The following is a 20,001-nucleotide window of genomic DNA, read 5'->3' as shown; positions in this document are numbered from 1 at the left end:
GAACGCCCTCCCATCAGATGTCAAGGAAATAAACAAGTACAGTGGTACCTCAGGTTAAGTACTGAATTTGTTCCGGACGTCCATTCTTAACCTGAATCTGTTCTTAACCTGAAGCACCACTTTAGCTAATGGGGCCTCCCACTGCCGCCACGCCACCGGAGCACGATTTCTGTTCTCATCCTGAAGCAATGTTCTTAACCCGAGGTACTATTTCTGGGTTAGCGGAGTCTGTAACCTGAAGCGTCTGTAACTTGAAGCATCTGTAACCCAAGGTACCACTGTACCTGACTTTTAGAAGTCATCTGAAGGCAGCCCTGTTTAGGGAAGTTTTTTATGTTTGACATTTTACTGCGTTTTCAATATTCTGTTGTGAGCCACCCAGAGTGGCTGAGGAAACCCAGCCAGATGGGTGGGGTATAAATTAGTTGTTGTTGCTGCTGCTGCTGCTGCAATTCAGGAGTAAACAGTGGGTAAGAAAAAAGACTCACACCGGTACCTAGAAATCACAGCACCAACAGACGTGTGTCTCAGAAATCAGCTCCCCCAAGCAGTCGTTCCCCACCCACACCCAAAGACAGGCTGGCATATTCATAGCAAACTCCCTTTCAGGATTTTCCACCTCCAGAGCTCTCTCTTCCCCAGATTTCCGGTGTTTGTCCACTGCTTCTCTCTGTCCTGCCTCCATTCAGCATCTTCTCATGGGGGCCTGGAGCTTCTCCTGGAGTCTTCCCAGCTCAGGGGGCCAAACTCTTGCCTTTCCTCTCCCCCTCATCATTCCACAGATCTGATTCTCTTCGCTTCTCCAGAGTCCCAGAGACGCAGCCTTCTGCCTGGCAACTTTAAACCGCATCACTCCCGAGATATCCTTCAATCTCTCTGAGGGTCTCTTTCTTTCCGCCCCGCCGCGCAGTTCAGCCCCCGGAGGTACTGACCAGCGCAGTCCAGCAGGAGCAGGTGGGCAGCAGCGCACAGGATCCAGGGGCCCCCACGGATGAGGAGCCCCATCGGGACGAAGCGATCCCCGCCCCGCCAGCAGAAAGGTCCGGAAGAGGAGCCGCGGCGGAAATACTCCACCAATGGAAAAACGGCGTGCAGATTGCGTCGGCGGTTGCTGGGTAGATCTGAAAACCGCAGCGTGGGAGAGGTGGACTGGAAAGCGAAAGCGAAACTTCTCCCCTGACTCCGCCCCCTCCCCGTTCCTCTTGCCTTTTCTGCTGGGAGAGATGCAGGGAGGGGGTAAAAACTTGAAAGTTGCCGGGAGAGTCTGGAGGGTCCACGTGCATCACGGAGGAGGTGAAAATATTCATTAGAGGGTTTTGCCAAAATTCTTTTGTAATTCTCCTGGCTCCAAATCGAATACTTTTTGTTATGTACTGAGTTGAATAGGATCCAAACTGCAGCAGTCTGATTGGTCCTAGAACAATAGGATCCAAAACGCAGCAGTCTGATTGGTCCTAGAACAATGCAGCAGTATGATTAGTTGGCAGGAACCACCCAATCATTCTCCAGATAGAAGCGAATCCACAACCTGATTGGCTTACAGTAGAATTCCGGAATTAGCCAATCATGTGCAGCCCATTGTGTAAATAATGTATATAAAGCAGATACTTTGAGGGGACATTCATTCATTCCTCCTCACCACTATGAGCTGAATAAAGAGCATGAAATCACTTTGCGACTGAGTATATTTCACTTTTGAAAGTCCTCAGTGGCCTGGGACCCTGAAGTGGGGTCTTCTCCCGTCCTCTCCTCCGCAGATGACTTTTCTCCCTCTCCTTTCCAGAGATGAGGTGGTCGACAACTGCCAAGAGGGGATTTTTGTTGTTGTTCTGACAGGCTTTTAAAGTATGAGACACTTTGAACGTTGCCCGTAGCTCAGTTTTCCTGTATCATTGCTTTGTTGAATGGTTTTAAATTTCGATTTCAGAATTTCCGTCGAAAAAGTAGGGAGGGAATCTGAGTAGTGTGGGAAGGAAATGATGTAGGGAGGAGGGGGGGGGGAACAGGATCATAGGGACACAGACATGACCTCACTTGATACACCCAGTTCTGTAAGTAATAAATTGATTGTATTGCATTTATATCCTGCCTTTTTGCTTAGCAATGGATGGTTTACAATTTGACACTTCTCCTAAACATAAACCACCCCATCCCTCCTTTTCCTTCTCTCAGGGCAAAATGGGGTCTGTTCTCCTGCATCCTATGCAGCTTTGCAATCCTTTCACCAGGGCCAAAAATGTCATTAATAGTGAGTGGTGTCCATTGCCAGATAGTATCTTAAACTTCCTTTTTTCCTCCTCCCACCCAACCCCTTTTCCTTTTGTGTTGTGTCTTTTTAGTATAAGCCTGAATGCAGGGACCGTCTTATTGCTGACATTTGTAAGCTGCTTTAGGACCCTTTTTTGGCCTAAGAGCAGGAGAGAAACGCTGTAAGTAAAATAGCCTCAGCTTCCTGATTTGCATACAATATATATTTTATATCCTGGGAGGTGGAAATGAAACAGCTGTGACACATTCCAGAGAGGTAGCTGTTGCAGCAAAACACACAGAACCTTGTGGCATGAGAATCTGATGAAATGTTATTGCAATACTGTGATAAAATTATAAAAACACAGGTAATCATCACCTCCTTTATTTGAACAAGTTTGATTGGTGTAGCACAGAGACGTCCAACTACTAATAGACTGATATCCACTCGCAGAATAAAAAAACTGGCAGTGATCTACCCCCTTTTGGGGGGGTTCAGATCAAAGTTGTTTAGCTTTTTTTAGGGAGCAGATACAGGTGTGTGTCTATGCTTTCCATGTCGGTTGATGTTAAAGTGGGGAATAAACCAAGTCAGCCAGTCATCAGCTCTGATTAAGTCCTGAGGGCTTCACACTCATCGCCAAACTACAGATAGGGATGCAGGGAGCCGTCTATAGAATCTCTTGTATTTCTTTTAAAGCATTAACAGCAGCATTTGCTGGAGGCCACAGGTTTATTATTATTATTATTACAGTGGTACCCTGGGTTACATACGCTTCAGGTTACAGACTCCGCTAACCCAGAAATAGTGCTTCAGGTTAAGAACTTTGCTTCAGGATGAGAACAGAAATCGTGCTCTGGCGGCGCGGTGGCAGCAGGAGGCCCCATTAGCTAAAGTGGTGCTTCAGGTTAAGAACAGTTTCAGGTTAAGTACAGACCTCCGGAACGAATTAAGTTCTTAACCCAAGGTACCACTGTATTATTAAAACAATTTCCTCATCACCACCATAATTTAGCTAAGCATTGAAAAATAATAAGATTTAGGAACATCTAAAGCTGCCTTCTGCAGGGTCAAACTACGGTTCTTCTAGCTTAGCATTTTTGGCACCAACATCTGGCATAGAGTCACAAACAGTATTTTTCTTTTTTAAAAAAGAACACTGCACACTTCCACCCTAAAATATAGTATGGTGGAGAGCAGTAAAAAATGATGCAAATTTCCCATGTGCTTCTTCCTGCAGAGCAAAAGCCCCAAACCCTTAAATCAGAAGAAGAGGGGGAAATGTCTAAAGAAATCCCATTTGCGATAGGAAGCACAAAGATCAGCCCATTGTAGGGCCAAGTATTTTTCAACTTGCTGGCTTGACGCAATCCTTTAAACAGGTTCCTCCATCTGGTGTCCTGAGGCCCATTACTGGAATTCTCCAATTGAGCTTCTTAGGATTTCCAGCTTGCGTCTCTTCCTTGAACAGCCCTGTACTGTCCACACAAGGCTCTCTCTTATTCGCTGTCCTGCCATTGGGCAGGCAAAATAGCTCCTCATGAGTAGGGCGATCTACCCTCCTCTCTGCTCAGATGTCAGAGAGGTTCCTCTGTTTCTGCTGCTCTTCCAGCCGACATATCTGTTGCAGAAAAACACACAGGAGGGTGTCAGGTGAACTAAGCACAGTGAAGCTGACAAAGGACGGGGGCATCTGAATAACAGAGTCAGAGCATCTAGTCCAACCCAACTCCCCTTGCAGAGGACTCCATCCCTGGGCATGATCAAGACGCACATGAAATGTACAGGCAGGTAGCTGTGTTGGTATCTGAAGAAGTGAGCATGCACACAAAAGCTCATACCAAGAACAAACTTAGTTGGTCTCTAAGGTGCTACTGGAAGGAATTTTTTAATGAAATGTGCAGGAAGCAAAGATCAAAAGGGCACCTTCTGGGCAAAAGTATCCAGGTGAGGCTTGTTATGGATGGGGGTGGGGGGCGCTACCCAACCAACACATCAGAAGCGTTGGCCTCCTGCACTTTGCTCCAGAGCAAAGGAGCTCACTTTGCTGCATAGCATGACATGCAATTACATACATACCACTGGTTTCTATACATTTCCCTCCATTTGACAACCTATAGGTAAAGGTAAAGGACCCCTGGACGGTTAAGTCCAGTCAAAGGGTGACTATGGAGTGTGGCGCTCATCTCGCTTTGAGGGTGAGGGAGCCAACGTTTGTCCACAGACAGCTTTCCAGGTCATGTGGCCAGCATGACTAAACCACTTCTGGCACAATGGACACCGTGACAGAAACCAGAGTGCACAGAAACACTGTTTACCTTCCCACCAAAGGGGTACCTATTTATCTACTCGCACTGGCATGCTTTCGAACTGCTAGGTTGGCAGGAGCTGGGACAGAGCAACAGGAGCTCACTCCGTTGCAGGATACTGGCACGCACACACAGCGAAAGTGATGCTGGACCCAATCCTCCTAAATCATCCATCAGAGGTTGACGGATGGATCCAACAGCAACTCCAGCCTGTCCCTTGTAGACTGGATAAACATTGCTTAAGGCTGCTAAAGGCTCACACTCCCTTCATCTCTCCCTGTTGGCCTCACTGGCTGAGGCCATAAGCATTTGGAGGGCACCAGGTTGGGGAAGCCAGCAGTAGGGCATTGGCATGAGCAGGCCTGAGCCAAATACATCGCGGAGGAAGGTGAGTTTTGAGAAGGCACTCAAAGGAAATAAGGGAGGTGATCCTATGCAGGTGTGTGCGACGGCAGTTTCAGACATACAGGCCAGCAGAAGGTCTGTTTTCACTGCTTCTGGTGAAGGACAGAATACTGTGAATTGCCCCTCTCTCAATTTCCCCTTAACGTAAGCTTCTGTTTTCTGGGAGTATGGGAGGTTTAAATGCCGTTACCTTTCCGTTAGAGTATTTTATTTTCTGTCTCCAGTTTTACAGGGACCTTGTGCTGTTTCAAGTTCACACAGGCCCTGAACAAATGCTCCCTTATGCCCGTCTCCCACCCTAGGCCTGTTCCATGCCGGAGGAAAAACTCACAAAGAGGGACATCTCACTTACTTGGCGCAGCTTAGTGTCTTTGCCACATCTCTGCAGAGAGAGAATCAAATTATGAGTTTCACTTGCCACAAGGGAGGGCACACAGCCAAGGTTTGCAAAGCCCCAAAGTCACAGAAACCCCCTACATTTTAAGTGGCCAAATGAAAAGGAACAACGAGAAAAGTTTTCTTTCATAAGTAAAGAGCTTACTGTATTTTTCGCCCTATAGGACGCACCGTCCCATAAGGCGCACCTAGTTTTTTTGGGGGGAAATAAAGGGGGGGGAATTATTATTTTTTCCCCCAGGCGCTGGGCTGGGGCGGGGGAGGCCCGAGCTTCCCCTGACCCCAGCCCCCAAACAGGCAGCTCTCTGCAAGCCGTGGGAGCCCAGCACTGGCTCCCGCTGTTGTGGAGAGGTCCGCGAAGCCTGGACGCGCTGATCTCAGCGCGCGCAGGCTTCGGCATGCAGGCAACTCTCCGCAAGCAGCAGGAGCGCTCCCGCTGCTTGCGGAGAGGTCCGCGAAGCCTGGAGAGCGAGAGGGGTCAGTGCGCACCGACCCCTCTCGCTCTCCAGGCTTCAGCGAAAGCCTGCATTCGCCCCATAGAACGCACACACATTTCCCCTTCATTTTGGGAGGGGGAAAAGTGCGTCCTATAGGGCGAAAAATACGGTAACTGTGAACAGTTGTGAGACCTAGTCAAACAAGTGGGTTATAGATTCTGAAGCCGCTAGTCATTTTACTCATGACAACGATTCTTCAGGACGGAAAGGGATGCAAAGATCCTGGCAGACACCCCAGGAACCTGTCACTAGTAAAGGTAGGAAGTCTTCCAGATTCCAAGCACTACCTGATTCCCTCCAACATGACCCTTTCTGCCTCTGACCCTTCCTTCCGGAAAAGTCCCACCACAACCACATTAAGAGGACACACTGCCCTCCACTGTCCTGAGAAAACCCTTCAATCAAAATTTTATTTTATTTTATTATTTAGTCAATTTACTACCTGGGGCGGCCCTACCCTCTTATCTGCCCCTTAGAGCTGGCGCATTATGTGCAGGGCTGTGCCTTGGCGGTGGCAGATTCTCTTCTCCTTGCCTGCTCTCCAGCAGCCACGATGAGCTGCCCAAGGAAGGAGGCTGGCAGCGGTGGCCACGGAGAGGCTATGGGATGCTCCCTCGACTAATCCTCCTAGCAAAGCATAATGGCAGCAGCACCGGCAGGGAAAATTGGGACATTCTGCGATCCTATCAGAAGCCAGTGTGGCTTTTGTAATTCTGGGACTGTCCTCGGAAAATCGGGAAACTTGGAGGGTACGTGGTACTTACTGATGCCCACGGAGATGCCGACAACAAGGACTCCAGGCCCCATGATGCATAGAATTAGAAGCCAGCTGTCGAACGCTGAAGGTTGAAGAGAAGAAAGGAGAGAAATGACTGACGGGAAACCCAGAACAAAAATTTCCTCTTACGGGGGAGGCCACAGGACCGGGGAGCTCGTGAAATTCAGAGGGATTCGGGGAGGTAACCAGTACATTTCTGAGCACAGTTCAAAGTGTTGGTGTTGACCTTTAAAGCCCTAAACAGCCTTGGCCCAGTATACCTGAAGGAGCATCTCCACCCCCATCGTTCTACCGGGACACTGAGGTCCAGCTCCAAGGGCCTTCTGGCAGTTCCCTCGCTGAGAGAAGTGAGGTTACAGGAAACCAGACAGAGGACCTTCTCGGTAGTGGCGCCCACCCTGTGGAACACCCTCCCATCAGATGTCAAGGAACAAAGCAACTATCTGACTTTTAGAAGACATCTGAAGGCAGCCCTGTTTAGGGAAGTTTTTAATGTTTGATGCTTTATCCCATTTTAAATATTCTGTTGGGAGCCACCCAAAGTGACTGGGGAAACCTAGGCAGATGGATGGGATATAAGTAATAAATTATCATCATCATCATCATCATCATCATCATCATCTAAGAAAGGGCCCCCTCCATCTCATCACCTCTCAAGGCTTGCACAAGACCTCAATCATATCAGCAAATAGGAAATGTTTGTCTCCAATTTGAGGCTGTCAATATCAGCTGCAATGCTGCCAGCTCCCTGGTGTCGTCCCTCTTCCTTCCCCAGGTGAAAATTCACCTCCCATAAGCCTTTGCTCCCTGCTACCTCTCACCAGGCTCCTGCCAGGCCACATCCAGGTGTTTGGGCAGGGCTTCGTGCTCCACGTGGCACTGGAAATGTTTCCTCTCCTTGGGGCTGGTTTTAATACCGAGCACGGCATGGTAGGTCCCGTCCGAATTGGGGGCGGCAACTCTGCGGAAGGTATCCTGCACCCAGGCCTCTCCGTCTTTCCTCCAGTAGGCGTTGATCTCCTTTGGGTAGAAGCCGTAAACTCGGCAGACGAGGGTGGCCGGGCTTTTGGAGTCCTCCTTACTTGTCACCTTCACGACGGGAGGCTCTGCGGAAATGACAGAGGCGTCCTCAGAGGCAAGCAGGCCGTGTCCTCCTCAAATGTCCCCACATTCCTGTCAAGCTGGCAAAAATTAATCCCTCCCTTTTCCCTTTATGTTGGAAGGGTTGTGGAAAACTTGGTTCATTTATTCACATTTGGCGGAAATGCCCCCATGTTAAAAACTTTAGGAATAGGGTATTCCCCATTATATCCGCAATTACAGGTCAATCCCTTTCTCCAAATCCTGCCCCAGCCCTATTATCTTTGGACATGGACTTAGGCTCTACCCTGCACCACAGCCAAGTAGTAGGCTCCTTACTGACCACAGCATGAATGGAAGAAACAGTCTGAAATACCCCTGAAGATATCAGAAAATATATAGGATACGGCAATGTCCGAGCGTCTCGCCAGAAGTGTTTGATGGTTCTTGTATTTGACTAAGAACTTGTGGAATATGGATATAAAATTTACAACATGTTATGGTCTAAGAGAAAATGATACAAAGGTGATATATCGGTGGTATCTAACACCGAGTATAAATGTATAAATCTAAACCAAATAAGTGTTGGAAATGTAAAGGATGAGCAAGTAAAATCCTCAATGATACATTGGGCAATAGAGATTGGTCATAATATAGACATGGAAGAATGGGGATGATTATCTACAGCATGTTATGGTTTAAGAGAAAATTTTGTGACAATTGTCAGGAATGAACCAGCTCCAAGTGGAACTTTACAGCCAGCTGCAGAATACGGGCAGGAACAGAGAGGTTTAGATTTGACGCAGGCTGAGCAGAGGCCAGAGCTGCCAGCGTCAAATCCCTCTGACCTATGGGAAAGTGCACCTTGGTTTTGGAACAGGCTTCTGGAACGGATTAAGTTTGAGAACCAAGGTACCACTGTATTATCCCTCTTCTCCCCCACTTAAAAGCAATCATACACACATTGTTTTGTGAAGAAATAAAAGCAGTGTTTACTTACATAATCTGGGTCTCAAAGCAGCAATTACAGTAGCAAAATGAAGCGAAATTAAGACAGGTTTGTAACTACTATCCAAGCTACAAAAGTACAAAATCTAAGTATGAAATGGTGTCTGAGCATGTGCATGTGGTTGCAGTTTATTGCCAAGGCACAGAAAGGAAGTCATCTCAGTTTTTTCGCTAGCCAATTTTACGGGAAAGCTCTGAACCTCAGCCCCTTCACATCTGGCAAAACATGAATCATTGGGTGAATACAATAATGTTCCACATGAGGTACAAAAGGCCTCAACTCCTTGGAATAGAGGCCACATAAGGGTTAACCAGCAGGTCCAGCAAGAATTTCAGGAAGACGTGAAGCCATAAAATACATTGTTAGTGTTTTTATGACTTTCCATAGGGCTGAGGCTTTTATTTACGGTGGGGTGGTGCAAAGGGGATCATTCAAAGGTGTGGCAGTCTGCACATGTTCTGATATATCCAGCCTGAAGGTTCTCAACATTAAGAAGAGAGATTTAAACCCTTTCAAGCTGAAAACTTGGTCCGGTCTGTCTCCACTATGCTTGCGTTCTTTATTTCATTTTTTAAAAAATCATTTTCGTTTGATTTTACAAATACAAAATTATAACAATCCAGATGTGTATCCATATATAGAGATTACTCTGAATCTTGAGATTTCCCCCCAACCCCTCCATGGGTCCTATTGTCAACATTTACAACTGCATATTTTTCTATAATCTATATTTTATATCAGTCCATATTATCCATCGTATTTGTTACATTACAAGTGAGATTAAATTCCTGATAATGTTTTCATCTGCTTGCAAAGGTCTCCTAAATAAATTATATTTCCCACCCCACCCCACCATTATTTTTAAAAAGTTTTTGTCCTCTTGCTTCCTGAGATTCTTTATTTATTTCAAAAGATCGGGATAAATATTCTAGAAGTGTGTCCTCTCTGCCACCCCCTAAGCTGTCGTTTATTATTATTATTACACTGGTACTTCTGGTTGAGAACAGGATCCATTCCGGAGCCCTGTTTGCAACCTAAAAGGAACACAATCCGCATCTGCGCCGCTTCTGCGCATGTGCATGATGTCATTTTGCGCATCTGCGCATGCGCAGGTGGCGGAACCCGGAAGTAACCCTTTCCGGTACTTCCGGGGCGCCGCGGGACACAACCTGAAAAAACGTATCATGAAGCAAACGTAACAAGAACTATGACTGTATTACAGTGGTGCCCCGCAAGACGAATGCCTCGCAAGACGGAAAACTCGCTAGACGAAAGAGCTTTCCGTTTTGGAGGTGCCTCGCTAGACGAATTTCCTATGGGCTTGCTTCGCAAGACGACAATGCTTTGCGAGTTCCTGCGGGGTTTTTTCCCTCCCCCCCCTTTCTAAGCCGCTAAGCCGCTTATCAGCTGATCCGATCAGCAGATAAGCCACTAAAAGCCGCTAATAGCGCTAATCCGTCAATGGGCTTGCTTCGCAAGACGAAAAAACCGCTAGACGAAGAGAATCACAGAACGGATTATTTTCGTCTTGCGAGGCACCACTGTATTATTATTATTATTATTAGGCAGCTCTTGGCTCCCATCACCTTTGCAGTTGCGGTCTAGGATGGGTTTATGCTGGGTAGAATATGAAAGAATTTCAGCACACACCCAACTCAACACAAGTCTTGTTCCCATCTCCCTGCACCTGCCCTCACACAAACACCCACCTGTCCTCATCAAAGCCTCCTTCCCGTAGTCCAGGTATCTCCGCAGCCACGCAATGCAGTCCTCCTTCCCCACGTAAGCCATCACAGAGACCGTCTGGTTTCCAGTCTGGTTCACCTGGGCTCCTCTCTCGACTGCCATCCAGGAAAGAGACTCCAGGTCAAGGTCGGGGTAGACCGTCCCATCGTAGGCTTCCTGCTCGTACGCTCCTTGGCGGCCTTCTTGGCTCAACTCGCAGCCGTACCTGACCTGCCAGGTGTGCAGGCCTGGGAGAAGGGGCAAGAAGTCAGTGGGACAGGGGAGACAGATTGGGGGACCGGAGCAGGTGAAACCCCCACAAACCCACAGAAGAGGTTTGGCAAAGATATTATTATTATTATTATTATTTATTTAAAAAATTCCTTCCAGTAGCACCTTAAAGACCAACTAAGTTAGTTCTTGGTATGAGCTTTCGTGTGCATGCACACTTCTTCAGATAACACACGAAAGCTCATACCAAGAACTAACTTAGTTGGTCTTTAAGGTGCTACTGGAAGGAATTTTTTTATTTTGACTATGGCAGACCAACACGGCTACCTATCTGTAACTGGAATTATTATTATTATTATTATTATTATTATTATTATTATTATTATTATTTTATTCTTAAAAATAATTCGTTTTTCTTTTTCATTCATTACATACATCTCAAATTCTTAACATTTACTATATATTCCTCCCTCCTTCCCCTCCAAGGCTTCCCCCAACTTGCGCTTCTGGTTTGTTTCTATTTTCACCCACTTTGCTATCTCTTAGCAGAAAAAGTTATTAATAACACAGCATCAAACCTAAAAACCTAAAAATAAAAGTAAATACACCATCATATTTCACTATCTTCTAAACATTTTCTGATGCTGATAATGTGAATGTTTATTTAAATCCAAGATTTGATTATTTTTCACCTGGGGGAAGAAGAGGCAGACTGGATAGCTCAGTCGGTAGAGTGCGAAACTCTTAATCTCAGAGTTGTGGGTTCAAATCCCACGGCGGGCAAAAGATCCCTGCGTTGCAGGGGGTTGGACTAAACCCCCAACTATGACTCCAAGGATCTTCTGGCGGTTTCCTCACTGAGAGAAGTGAGGTTACAGGGACCCTGGCAGAGGGCCTTCTCGGTGGTGGCTCCCACCCATCAACAGCTGACTCTCAGCTCCTGGGGCTACACAACTCCCTCCCACCCCGCTGTTGGTTCCTCTAGCTAAGCATCATCAGCACCAAGTTTTTACTTGCAGTTGCTTAAAGACAGGAATCTCTCTCATCCCTACTTAGAGATGCTGAGGATTGAAAACAGGTCATTTTTTCCCATGGAAAGCAACAAACATTTTCTGTTTACCTCCAAGTTTAACGTCAAGTTTAAGTTCTGACAGTGCAATCCTACGTACAGTGATACCTCTGGATGCGAACGGGATCTGTTCCAGGGCCCCGTTCGCATCCTGAAGCGAACACAACCTGTGTCTGCGCGTGCGTGGGTAGCGTTTCGCCACGTCCGTGCATGCACGTGACATCATTTTGAGCGTCTGCGCATGCGCAAGCGGCGAAACCCGGAAGTAACACGTTCCGTTACTTCCGGGTCGCTCAACCTGAAGCATATTTAACCCGAGGTATGACTGTACTTGTCCATGCAGAAGCAAGTCCCTTTGATTTCGGTGGGATTTACAGGCAAGTGTAAATAGGGGCTTCCCCTGCGTGCAAAGACAGGCCCAGTGGATCGAGCAGATGAGACCAAGTGTGGTAAAGGTAAAGGGACCCCTGACCATTAGGTCCAGTCATGACCGACTCTGGGGTTGCCGGTGCTCATCTCGCTTTATTGGCCAAGGGAGTCGGCGTGCAGCTTCCGGGTCATGTGGCCAGCATGACTAAGCCGCTTCTGGCGAACCAGAGCAGCGCACGGAAACGCCGTTTACCTTCCTTCCAGAGCCATACCTACTTATCTACTTGCACTTTGATGTGCTTTCGAACTGCTAGGTTGGCAGGAGCACGGACGGAGCAACGGGAGCTCACCCCGTCGCGGGGATTTGAACCGCCGACCTTCTGATCGGCAAGTCCTAGGCTCTGTGGTTTAACCCACAGCTCCACCCGCATCCCTGACCAAGTGTGGGGCCAGCCGTAAATAAGGCAGTTTCTGCACATGTCGCGGAGAGAAGTGAGGGGCAGGTGGGGCTCATCCACCAGGGAAGGGAGACCACCGAGGAGAAGGAAAACGCTGATCCTAAACCTCTGCTGACTTGCGGAGAAGAAAAGGCTCTCAGGAGCAAACTCTCCATAAATCCAGAGTGGAGTCCCAAGGATGGTTGAATGGCGCCTTGTACGCCTCCTTCGGGCAACTCCTGCAGCTCAGTTGGTACCAAACGTCTTGATCTGCTTTTCTTTGGAGCACATCAGCGAGGCTGAGAGGGGGGTCTTGTTGTCCGAGCAGTGCAGGGCCTCCAGACACACTGCCCCGTCTTGCAGCCCAGGGTGGTCACTTGGGTGCTGCTAAGGTTACAGTCAAACTGCTTGGTGCCTGGAAGGAGAAGGAGCTTCTGTGCAGAGCAGAGCTCCTCCTTCCTTTTCTCCCAGTTGCCGTCCCCCTGCTCCCCATTTCCTGACCAGGGGAGGGATAAATATTGGGGAGGGGGACTTGCTGCCCCTTGCAGCACCCACTCACCTGTGCTCTGCTCGTGGTCACGCTGCACACTCTCCAGAACGACCCGGAATACTTCCTCAGCGTCCCGAAAGATCTGGGTCATATTGTCCCAGTAATGGGGGTAGTCCTGCCCCACCTTCTGGACCCAGGGCACCTGAGGAAAGGCTCTTTTCCTGTCACTGTCGTACTGAATGAAGATGTGGTCATCAACGGACCCCTGAGCGGTGAACTGGGGCAGGCCCTGGCCAGGCTCAGACACCCTCGTGTAGAAATAGCGCAAGGAGTGCGAGGAGGAGCCTGGAAAGGAAGACAGAGAGGGGCAGAATTAGGGCTCCAGTAGAATCATAAAATGAAGGTATCTCTGAGGGCAATTTAGTCCAACCCCCGGCAACGCAGAGAGTTCAGCTAAAGATTTCTAAGTATTTAGGAAGGATGTTGACAAGCTAGAACATGCGCAGAGTGTGGGAATGATCAGGGATGCAGGAGAGGATATATTGTTTGATTATAGCCTTTCCAACTTGTGTAAATGAAATAGAGTCGCAAAGTGATTTCATGCTCTTTATTCAGCTCATAGTGGTGAGGAGGAATGTATGGAAGTCCCCTCACAGTATCTGCTTTATATACATTATTTACACAATGGGCTGCACATGATTGGCTAATTCTGGAATTCTACTGTAAGCCAATCAGGTTGTGGATTCACTTATATCTGGAGCATGATTGGGTGGTTCCTGCCAACCAATCATACTGCTGCATTGTTCTAGGACCAATCAGACTGCTGCATTCTGAATCCTATTGTTCTAGAACCAATCAGACTGCTGCAGTTTGGATCCTATTCAACTCAGTACATAACAGTAAACAAGTTCACAACTTGGCAGAGTAACATTCCCCCTTTTAAACCCACGGCGGATGCGTTTGCTCAGGCTTGCTAAAGCCGTTCTGGTATTTTCCCGTTATTCCCTCATAAAAGATAAAACACGACACAGTCTTCTATAAAAGAAGATTATGTTCACAATCGGATCCCAGAAGCTTAGAAAAGTAACATACACCTGGAAACTATCCCATAAGGAGACAGTCCCTTTGTTTTCTCTTGGCTGGAGGCCAAGAGAGCATCTTTGGCTAATCAGATGTTGCTTCTTCGACGAAAGTAGTCATGGAGAGAAAGATGGTTGTCCTGTCCTGTGCTTTTGTCTTTACCTGCACAGGTGAGGCCACACCCACCTCTAGTCACATGCAGAGGAAGTCTGTCCCAGCCCAGAAGGAAACAGGAAGTTTACCTGCTGGCTGGACAACCATTCCTCCCCATGTGTAAACGTGTTCACTCTAGGAATGTTGTACTTGACTGCTCTTGTGTTTCACATCCCACACAGAGGAGGGCAACTAAGATGATCAAGGGTCTGGAAGCCAAGCCTTATGAGGAATGGTTGAAGGGGCTGAGTAGCCTGGAAAAGAGGAGACAGAGAGGAGATAGGAGAGCCATCTTCAAATATCTCAAGGGCTGTCCCATGGAAGATGGAGCGTGCTTGTTTTCTCCAGCTCGGGAGGGTAGGACTCAAACCAATGGCTTCAAGTTTCAATAAAGGAGATTCTGACTAAATATCAGGAAGAACTTTCTGACAGTAAGAGCTGTCTGACAGTGGGACAGTCTCCCTCGAGAGCTGGTGGACTCTCCTTCCTTGGAGGTTTTTAAGCGGAGGTTGGAGGTCCTTCTGTCCTGGATGCTTTAGTTGAGATTCCTGCATTGCAGTGAGTTGGACTAAATGACCTTTGGGGTCCCTTCCAACTCTAAGATTCTATGATTCTATGATCCATGAATCTTTGTCCAACATGGAGCTCAAACCCTGAACTATCAATGCTGTCACTCTTTGCTGACTTGAAGAAATGCAGTATTTTAGCCATAACTCACATGTGGGCGTATGTGAGATTTCACCCCTCCCATATCCAAGAATCTCCTGAGGAGTCTGCTGATTCTCCAGAGAGGAGGAGGCATGTTCTGCTCTCTACTTATTCTGCTCCAGCACCAAGTCAGTCAGTCAGTCAGTGTCCGAGTTACAGATAGGTAGCCGTGTTGGTCTGCCATAGTCAAAATAAAAAAAATCCTTCCAGTAGCACCTTAAAGACCAACTAAGTTAGTTCTTGGTATGAGCTTTCGTGTGCATGCACACTTCTTCAGATACACTGAAACAGAAGTTGCCAGATCCTTCTATATAGTGAGAAGGTGGGGAGGGGTGTTACTCAGAAGGGTGGTGGGAATGGGAGATTGGCAGATAGCTGAGATGAGCCTGTTGACGACTCTTAGCGACTGTAATAGGTCTTACAGGAAAAGGCAAGGGGTGAGAAGGTGAGAAATGGCTGAGTCATGTATAATGGGATAAGAATCCAATGTCTTTGTTCAAACCAGGTCTCTCCATGGTTTTAAGTTTGGTAATGAGTTGCAATTCAGCAGCTTTCCGAGTCAGTGTCCAAGAGACTGAGTGTTAGAGATCGTGTGTAGAGATAAGGTTGCTGCTAAGAGCAGCTGCAGACACTCAGTGCAGTGCAGCATTCATTTATGCTTTGATTTATTTAGCTCTGTATATAGTTGTATAATAGTTGTAGATAGAATAAAGAAGATATTCTACAGAGCTGCTTTCCGAGTTGTTTATATACTCTGCTAGACTCTGCTGTACTCTGCTGTGCGACGACTGTCTTCTTGTGGGAGTGAATCCGGTGCTCACAACTCTAAGCTGTGAGTCCACAGCACTTTGACCTGTTCCTGTGCAGAAGGTGGTCTCTGGAAGTGCTACCCAGCTCGCCTAGCCCAGTCGGGGCTGAAGTGGATGAGTCCAGTTGGTGGCACTGGCTCAAGGGCGATGCTGACAGTATGTTCCTTGCAGTTCTATGCACTCTCTAATAAAAAATATCACCGTGGACAGCACACATGCAAGAAAATTGGCACAATCACATCAAAAGTAAAAAAAACCCAAATGTCAGTTGAGTCCAATGACCATCGGATTAAAGAGCAGTTCTTTTGTGCTTTATTTTGAAGGCCATAGCGCTTTGCAAGTTGCTTTGGGTCCCTTCTCTGGGGGGGAAATAATCTAAAAAGGTAATGAATAATATTAGAGATGTTAGCACTGCAACGCTGGGTAATGCCTTTTATTCAGCCGTCTGTTTTCTGCACATTTTACTTTACCACCAACTAAAATGTCACAACATAGTGACAAACTTTCTAGTCCTCTTTGTTTGCCCCAAACGGATATTGCGCAAGGAAAAACATAAAGCAGAAGTTTTCAGCTCGGTGTTGTCGCTGGAAAGCTCAGCTTGAAGACGTGGTTCCGAGGTGGAGATTGTGGTACAGGGGAAGGTTCGACATTTCCTGTTTTTTATTCTGCCGATCTGCTGTTTTCCCTTCAAATAAAGAGCTGAACTACACCTAATGTCACTGTACCAGGTGGGTGCAATTGTGGTTGTTATCAAGACTGCAACACGCCAGGGGCAGAGGACACAGGGAGGGGAGGTTTAAAACACAACTTTAAAATCAGTTTTTAAAACTACAACTCGCATTGGTCCCCCCACCCCCCGCCCAATGTTGGAGCCTATCCAACTAACCCTGGAAAGTGAAACTTACCAAAGAGGAAAGAGAGTCTTGTGACACCTGAAAAATTAAGAAGCTTTTTTTATGCCACAAGCTTCAAGAAATAGCATTTGATGTAGGAGGTGCAGAAACTGTTTTCCTGAGTGGTTTGTGTTTGTGTGTTCACACATGGAGGTGTTTTTTAGGGGGGTAAATAGTGAGGCCAGAAATAAAAGAGATGCAGAAATGTACCTGTTACCACAACCGTTTCGCCCACTGGGAAGCCAATTCATACACAGGCCCCAATAAATGCAAACCAGCCGTGCAATTGAATCCTTGCATATCGTGAAAAGTCAACTTGCACCTGCGTTCCTGCCTGAAATCCTTTGGGCGTTCTCCGCAGAGCCCAGCCAGATCTGGGGCAGCAAAATCCGCCTGGCACCGTCATCTGTCAATGCCAGGCAAAAACTTATCTCTTCCGCCAGACGGCTTTACAAATTAGGGTGATGTCGCTGGATGTTATTTGTATTTTGCGGCCAAAACAATATTGTAGTTTCTCGCTGCTGTTTGGCTGGAATTTATCCTACAGCCTTTGTTAACTTTTTCATTCATCCAACTTAATGTTATGGTTGGTGTTTTTAAAATGGTGTAAGTTGCTTACGAAGATCATGGCCACTGGCAAATAGAAGGGGAAGAAATGGAGGCAGTGAGAGATTTAACTTTCTTGGGCTCCATGATCACTGCAGATGGTGACAGCAGCCACAAAATTAAAAGACGCATGCTTCTTGGGAGGAAAGCAATGACAAACCTAGACAGCGTCTTAAAAAGCAGAGACATCACCTTGCCAACAAAGGTCCGTATAGTTAAAGCTATGGTTTTCCCAGTAGTGATGTATGGAAGTGAGAGCTGGACCATAAAGAAGGCTGATCGCCGAAGAATGGATGCTTTTGAATTATGGTGCTGGAGGAGACTCTTGAGAGTCCCATGGACTGCAAGAAGATCAAACCTATCCATTCTTAAGGAAATCAGCCCTGAGTGCTGACTGGAAGGACAGATCCTGAAGCTGAGGCTCCAATACTTTGGGCACCTCATGAGAAGAGAAGACTCAGTGGAAAAGACCCTGATGCTGGGAAAGATGGAGGGCACAAGGAGAAGGGGACGACAGAGGACGAGATGGTTGGACGGTGTTCTCGAAGCTACCAGCATGAGTTTGACCAAACTGCGGGAGGCAGTGGAAGACAGGAGTGCCTGGCGTGCTCTGGTCCATGGGGTCACGAAGAGTCGGACACGACTAAATGACTAAACGACAACAAGTTGCTTACAGACTTCTTTTGCAGCAAGCGGCTAACAATTGAAAACATCACCATCATCTAGTAGCTCAGCTAGTAGCTCAGTTGGTAGAGCATGAGAGTTTTAAGCTCAGGGTCGTGAGTTTGAGCCACACGTTGGGCAAAATATTCCCGCATTTCAGGAGGATGGACTAAATGCAGTGGCGTAGCGTGGGGGGTGCAGGGGGGCCCGGCCGCACCAGGCGCAACATCTGGGGGTTAGGGTTAGGGGGTGCAAATCCATGGGTTAGGGGGCGCAAATCCACGGGTTAGGGGGCGCAAATCCACGGGTTAGGGGGCGCAAATTACTTGCCCTGCCCCGGATGCTGACAACCCACGCTACGCCACTAACTAAATGACCATCGTGGTTCCTTCCAACTCTGCAATTCTATGATTCTTTGATCTCATCATCCCTGCAAGGACAAGCCAGGCCCAAATAAACTGACGGGAAAGGGCTGCAAGGAGGTGGTGTGAGGGTTAGAGTGTCGGTCTTTGTTACCTGGGAGAGCTGGGTTCGAATCCCCACTCAGCCATGAAGCTGGCTGGGTGACCTTGGGCCAGACACTGTCTCTCAGCCCAGCCCACCTCACCGGGTTGTTGTGAGGATAAAATGGGAAGCTGGAGAACTACACTCCACCTTCAGCTCCTCGGGTGAAAAAGTGGTGTGTTAAATGTTATAAATTCAGTAAATAAATCAAGAGAAGGAATGGGGGGACTTTTGGGGAGGGGAGATAAGGTTTTACCTCTTGCTTGTTTCTTAGGTGGCCTTTAGTTTCCCTTCCTTATTGCTACGGTTCTCCAAGGTGTGTTTCGTAGTTTGCCAGGCGCTGGGCAGAAAAGAAACAACAGAAAAACACAGAAAGCGCACACACACACACACACACACACACACACACATCTACACACCAGACCTTTAAAGCACATTCAAAGCACATTTCCCCCGCTCCCAAAGAACCACGAGAACTCTAAATTGCTGACAATTTAGGTCTTTCCAGGGTAAACTATAGTTCCCATACTTATTTTCCCAAAGCCGGGGGGGGGGGGAGGTCAAACCAGGCAGCACTGAAGTATTTTCTGGGGGGGGGGTAACGGGCCGTACATTTAAAGCAGATGCAACACACATTGAAAGCAGCTGGCTCCCCCCCCAAAAAAGTCCTGGGAACTGTAGTTTGCAAAGGGCGCAGGGAATTATAGCTCTGCGAGGGGAAAACGAGGGCTGCATCTCTAGCTCTGTGTATTCATTTATAGCGTTATACCCCATACCCCTTTGGCACTTGAAGTTTTTGTAAGGGTTGCAGCCATTGCTACACAGAGTAGACCCAATGGGCACGACTAACTTTGGTGCGTGAATTTCCAAAGGAGACCTTTTTTATGTGCAGCAAGTGAGTAATAAGTGCGATATTGTTGTGAGAAGGACAAGAAAGTTCGCCCCCATCTAAACATATTTAGGAAAATACGTTTTTATCTTTTTAGCACCCTAATCTCTGGGTTGGAGGAGGGGGCAGGGGGTGCCCTGAACAAATATAGATCATTTTCTGCTGGCGAAAGAGGCGCTAAGGTATGGATTGCATTGTCTGCAAATCCACTCTCCCCCAACCCGCTCACTGTAAATGTGTTGCGGACAAACACACGCAGGTACTGGGTGCCAATTCTGTTCCCGGGTCGACATTTAACCCCCGAAGAAGCCACTCACCTGCGCAGCCCCCCAGCAGGAAGGAAGCAGATCCCAGCAGCAGCGGCAGCAGCAGCAGCCCGACGGGCCACCGGCGCAGACCCATCAGCAGCTTCGCGTTGCACAATTCCCTCTAAGAAGCCCGGGGAACTCGCGGCCACTAGAATCCGGGCAAGAACCGGGACATCTCGGGCTGCATGGGTGTCTCTCTGGGGGATACTTGCGTGCTCGCGCGCTCTGCTATTTCTTAACAGTTCCTATTTACAACTTTACCTCCGTCTGCGACGCTTTTCTGCCTCCTGCTGGCTACTTCCCAGGTCGAAAATGCAAGCCGCTGATTTCTAAGAAACCACCCGG

The 20,001-nt window shown here is 47.6% G+C and overlaps 1 protein-coding gene across 6 annotated transcripts; it reads right to left on the bottom strand.

The window, feature by feature from the left end:
- Nucleotides 1-2,616: 2,616 nt before the first annotated feature.
- Nucleotides 2,617-20,001, bottom strand: LOC310701801 (DLA class I histocompatibility antigen, A9/A9 alpha chain-like). Of its 6 annotated transcripts, XR_014523110.1 has the most exons (8): nt 19,666-20,001; nt 13,113-13,388; nt 10,432-10,695; nt 7,455-7,739; nt 6,620-6,694; nt 5,315-5,344; nt 3,223-3,869; nt 2,617-3,008 (listed from the first exon to the last, which is right to left on the bottom strand). XR_014523110.1 is itself a non-coding variant. In XM_083493199.1 (7 exons), the coding sequence occupies exons 1-6, from the start codon at nt 19,748-19,750 to the stop codon at nt 5,325-5,327; spliced, it is 1,005 nt and encodes a 334-aa protein (XP_083349325.1). In that variant the 5' UTR covers nt 19,751-20,001; the 3' UTR covers nt 2,617-3,869; nt 5,315-5,324. The 6 variants fall into 6 exon arrangements, 4 of the variants coding, with proteins under 4 accessions (XP_083349325.1, XP_083349326.1, XP_083349324.1 ...); XR_014523111.1 differs by lacking the exon at nt 5,315-5,344; XM_083493199.1 differs by having other exon boundaries at nt 2,617-3,869.

This window comes from Podarcis liolepis, assembly GCF_965112155.1.
Source record: "Podarcis liolepis genome assembly, chromosome: 2".
In the NCBI taxonomy this organism is placed as follows: domain Eukaryota; kingdom Metazoa; phylum Chordata; class Lepidosauria; order Squamata; family Lacertidae; genus Podarcis; species Podarcis liolepis.
This window is presented reverse-complemented; position numbering and strand designations above follow the sequence as displayed.

Bases quoted from the DNA above. Each gene is read 5' to 3' on its own strand.
- LOC310701801 (XM_083493197.1), bottom strand. From the start codon at position 19,750: ATGGGTCTGCGCCGGTGGCCCGTCGGGCTGCTGCTGCTGCCGCTGCTG. The intron at 10,696-13,112 runs GTGAGTGGGTGC...CCCTTCTCCCAG, and splicing joins TGACCACGAGCAGAGCACAG to GCCTGCACACCTGGCAGGTC. The intron at 7,740-10,431 runs GTGGGTGTTTGT...TCATTTCCGCAG, and splicing joins GGAGGCTTTGATGAGGACAG to AGCCTCCCGTCGTGAAGGTG.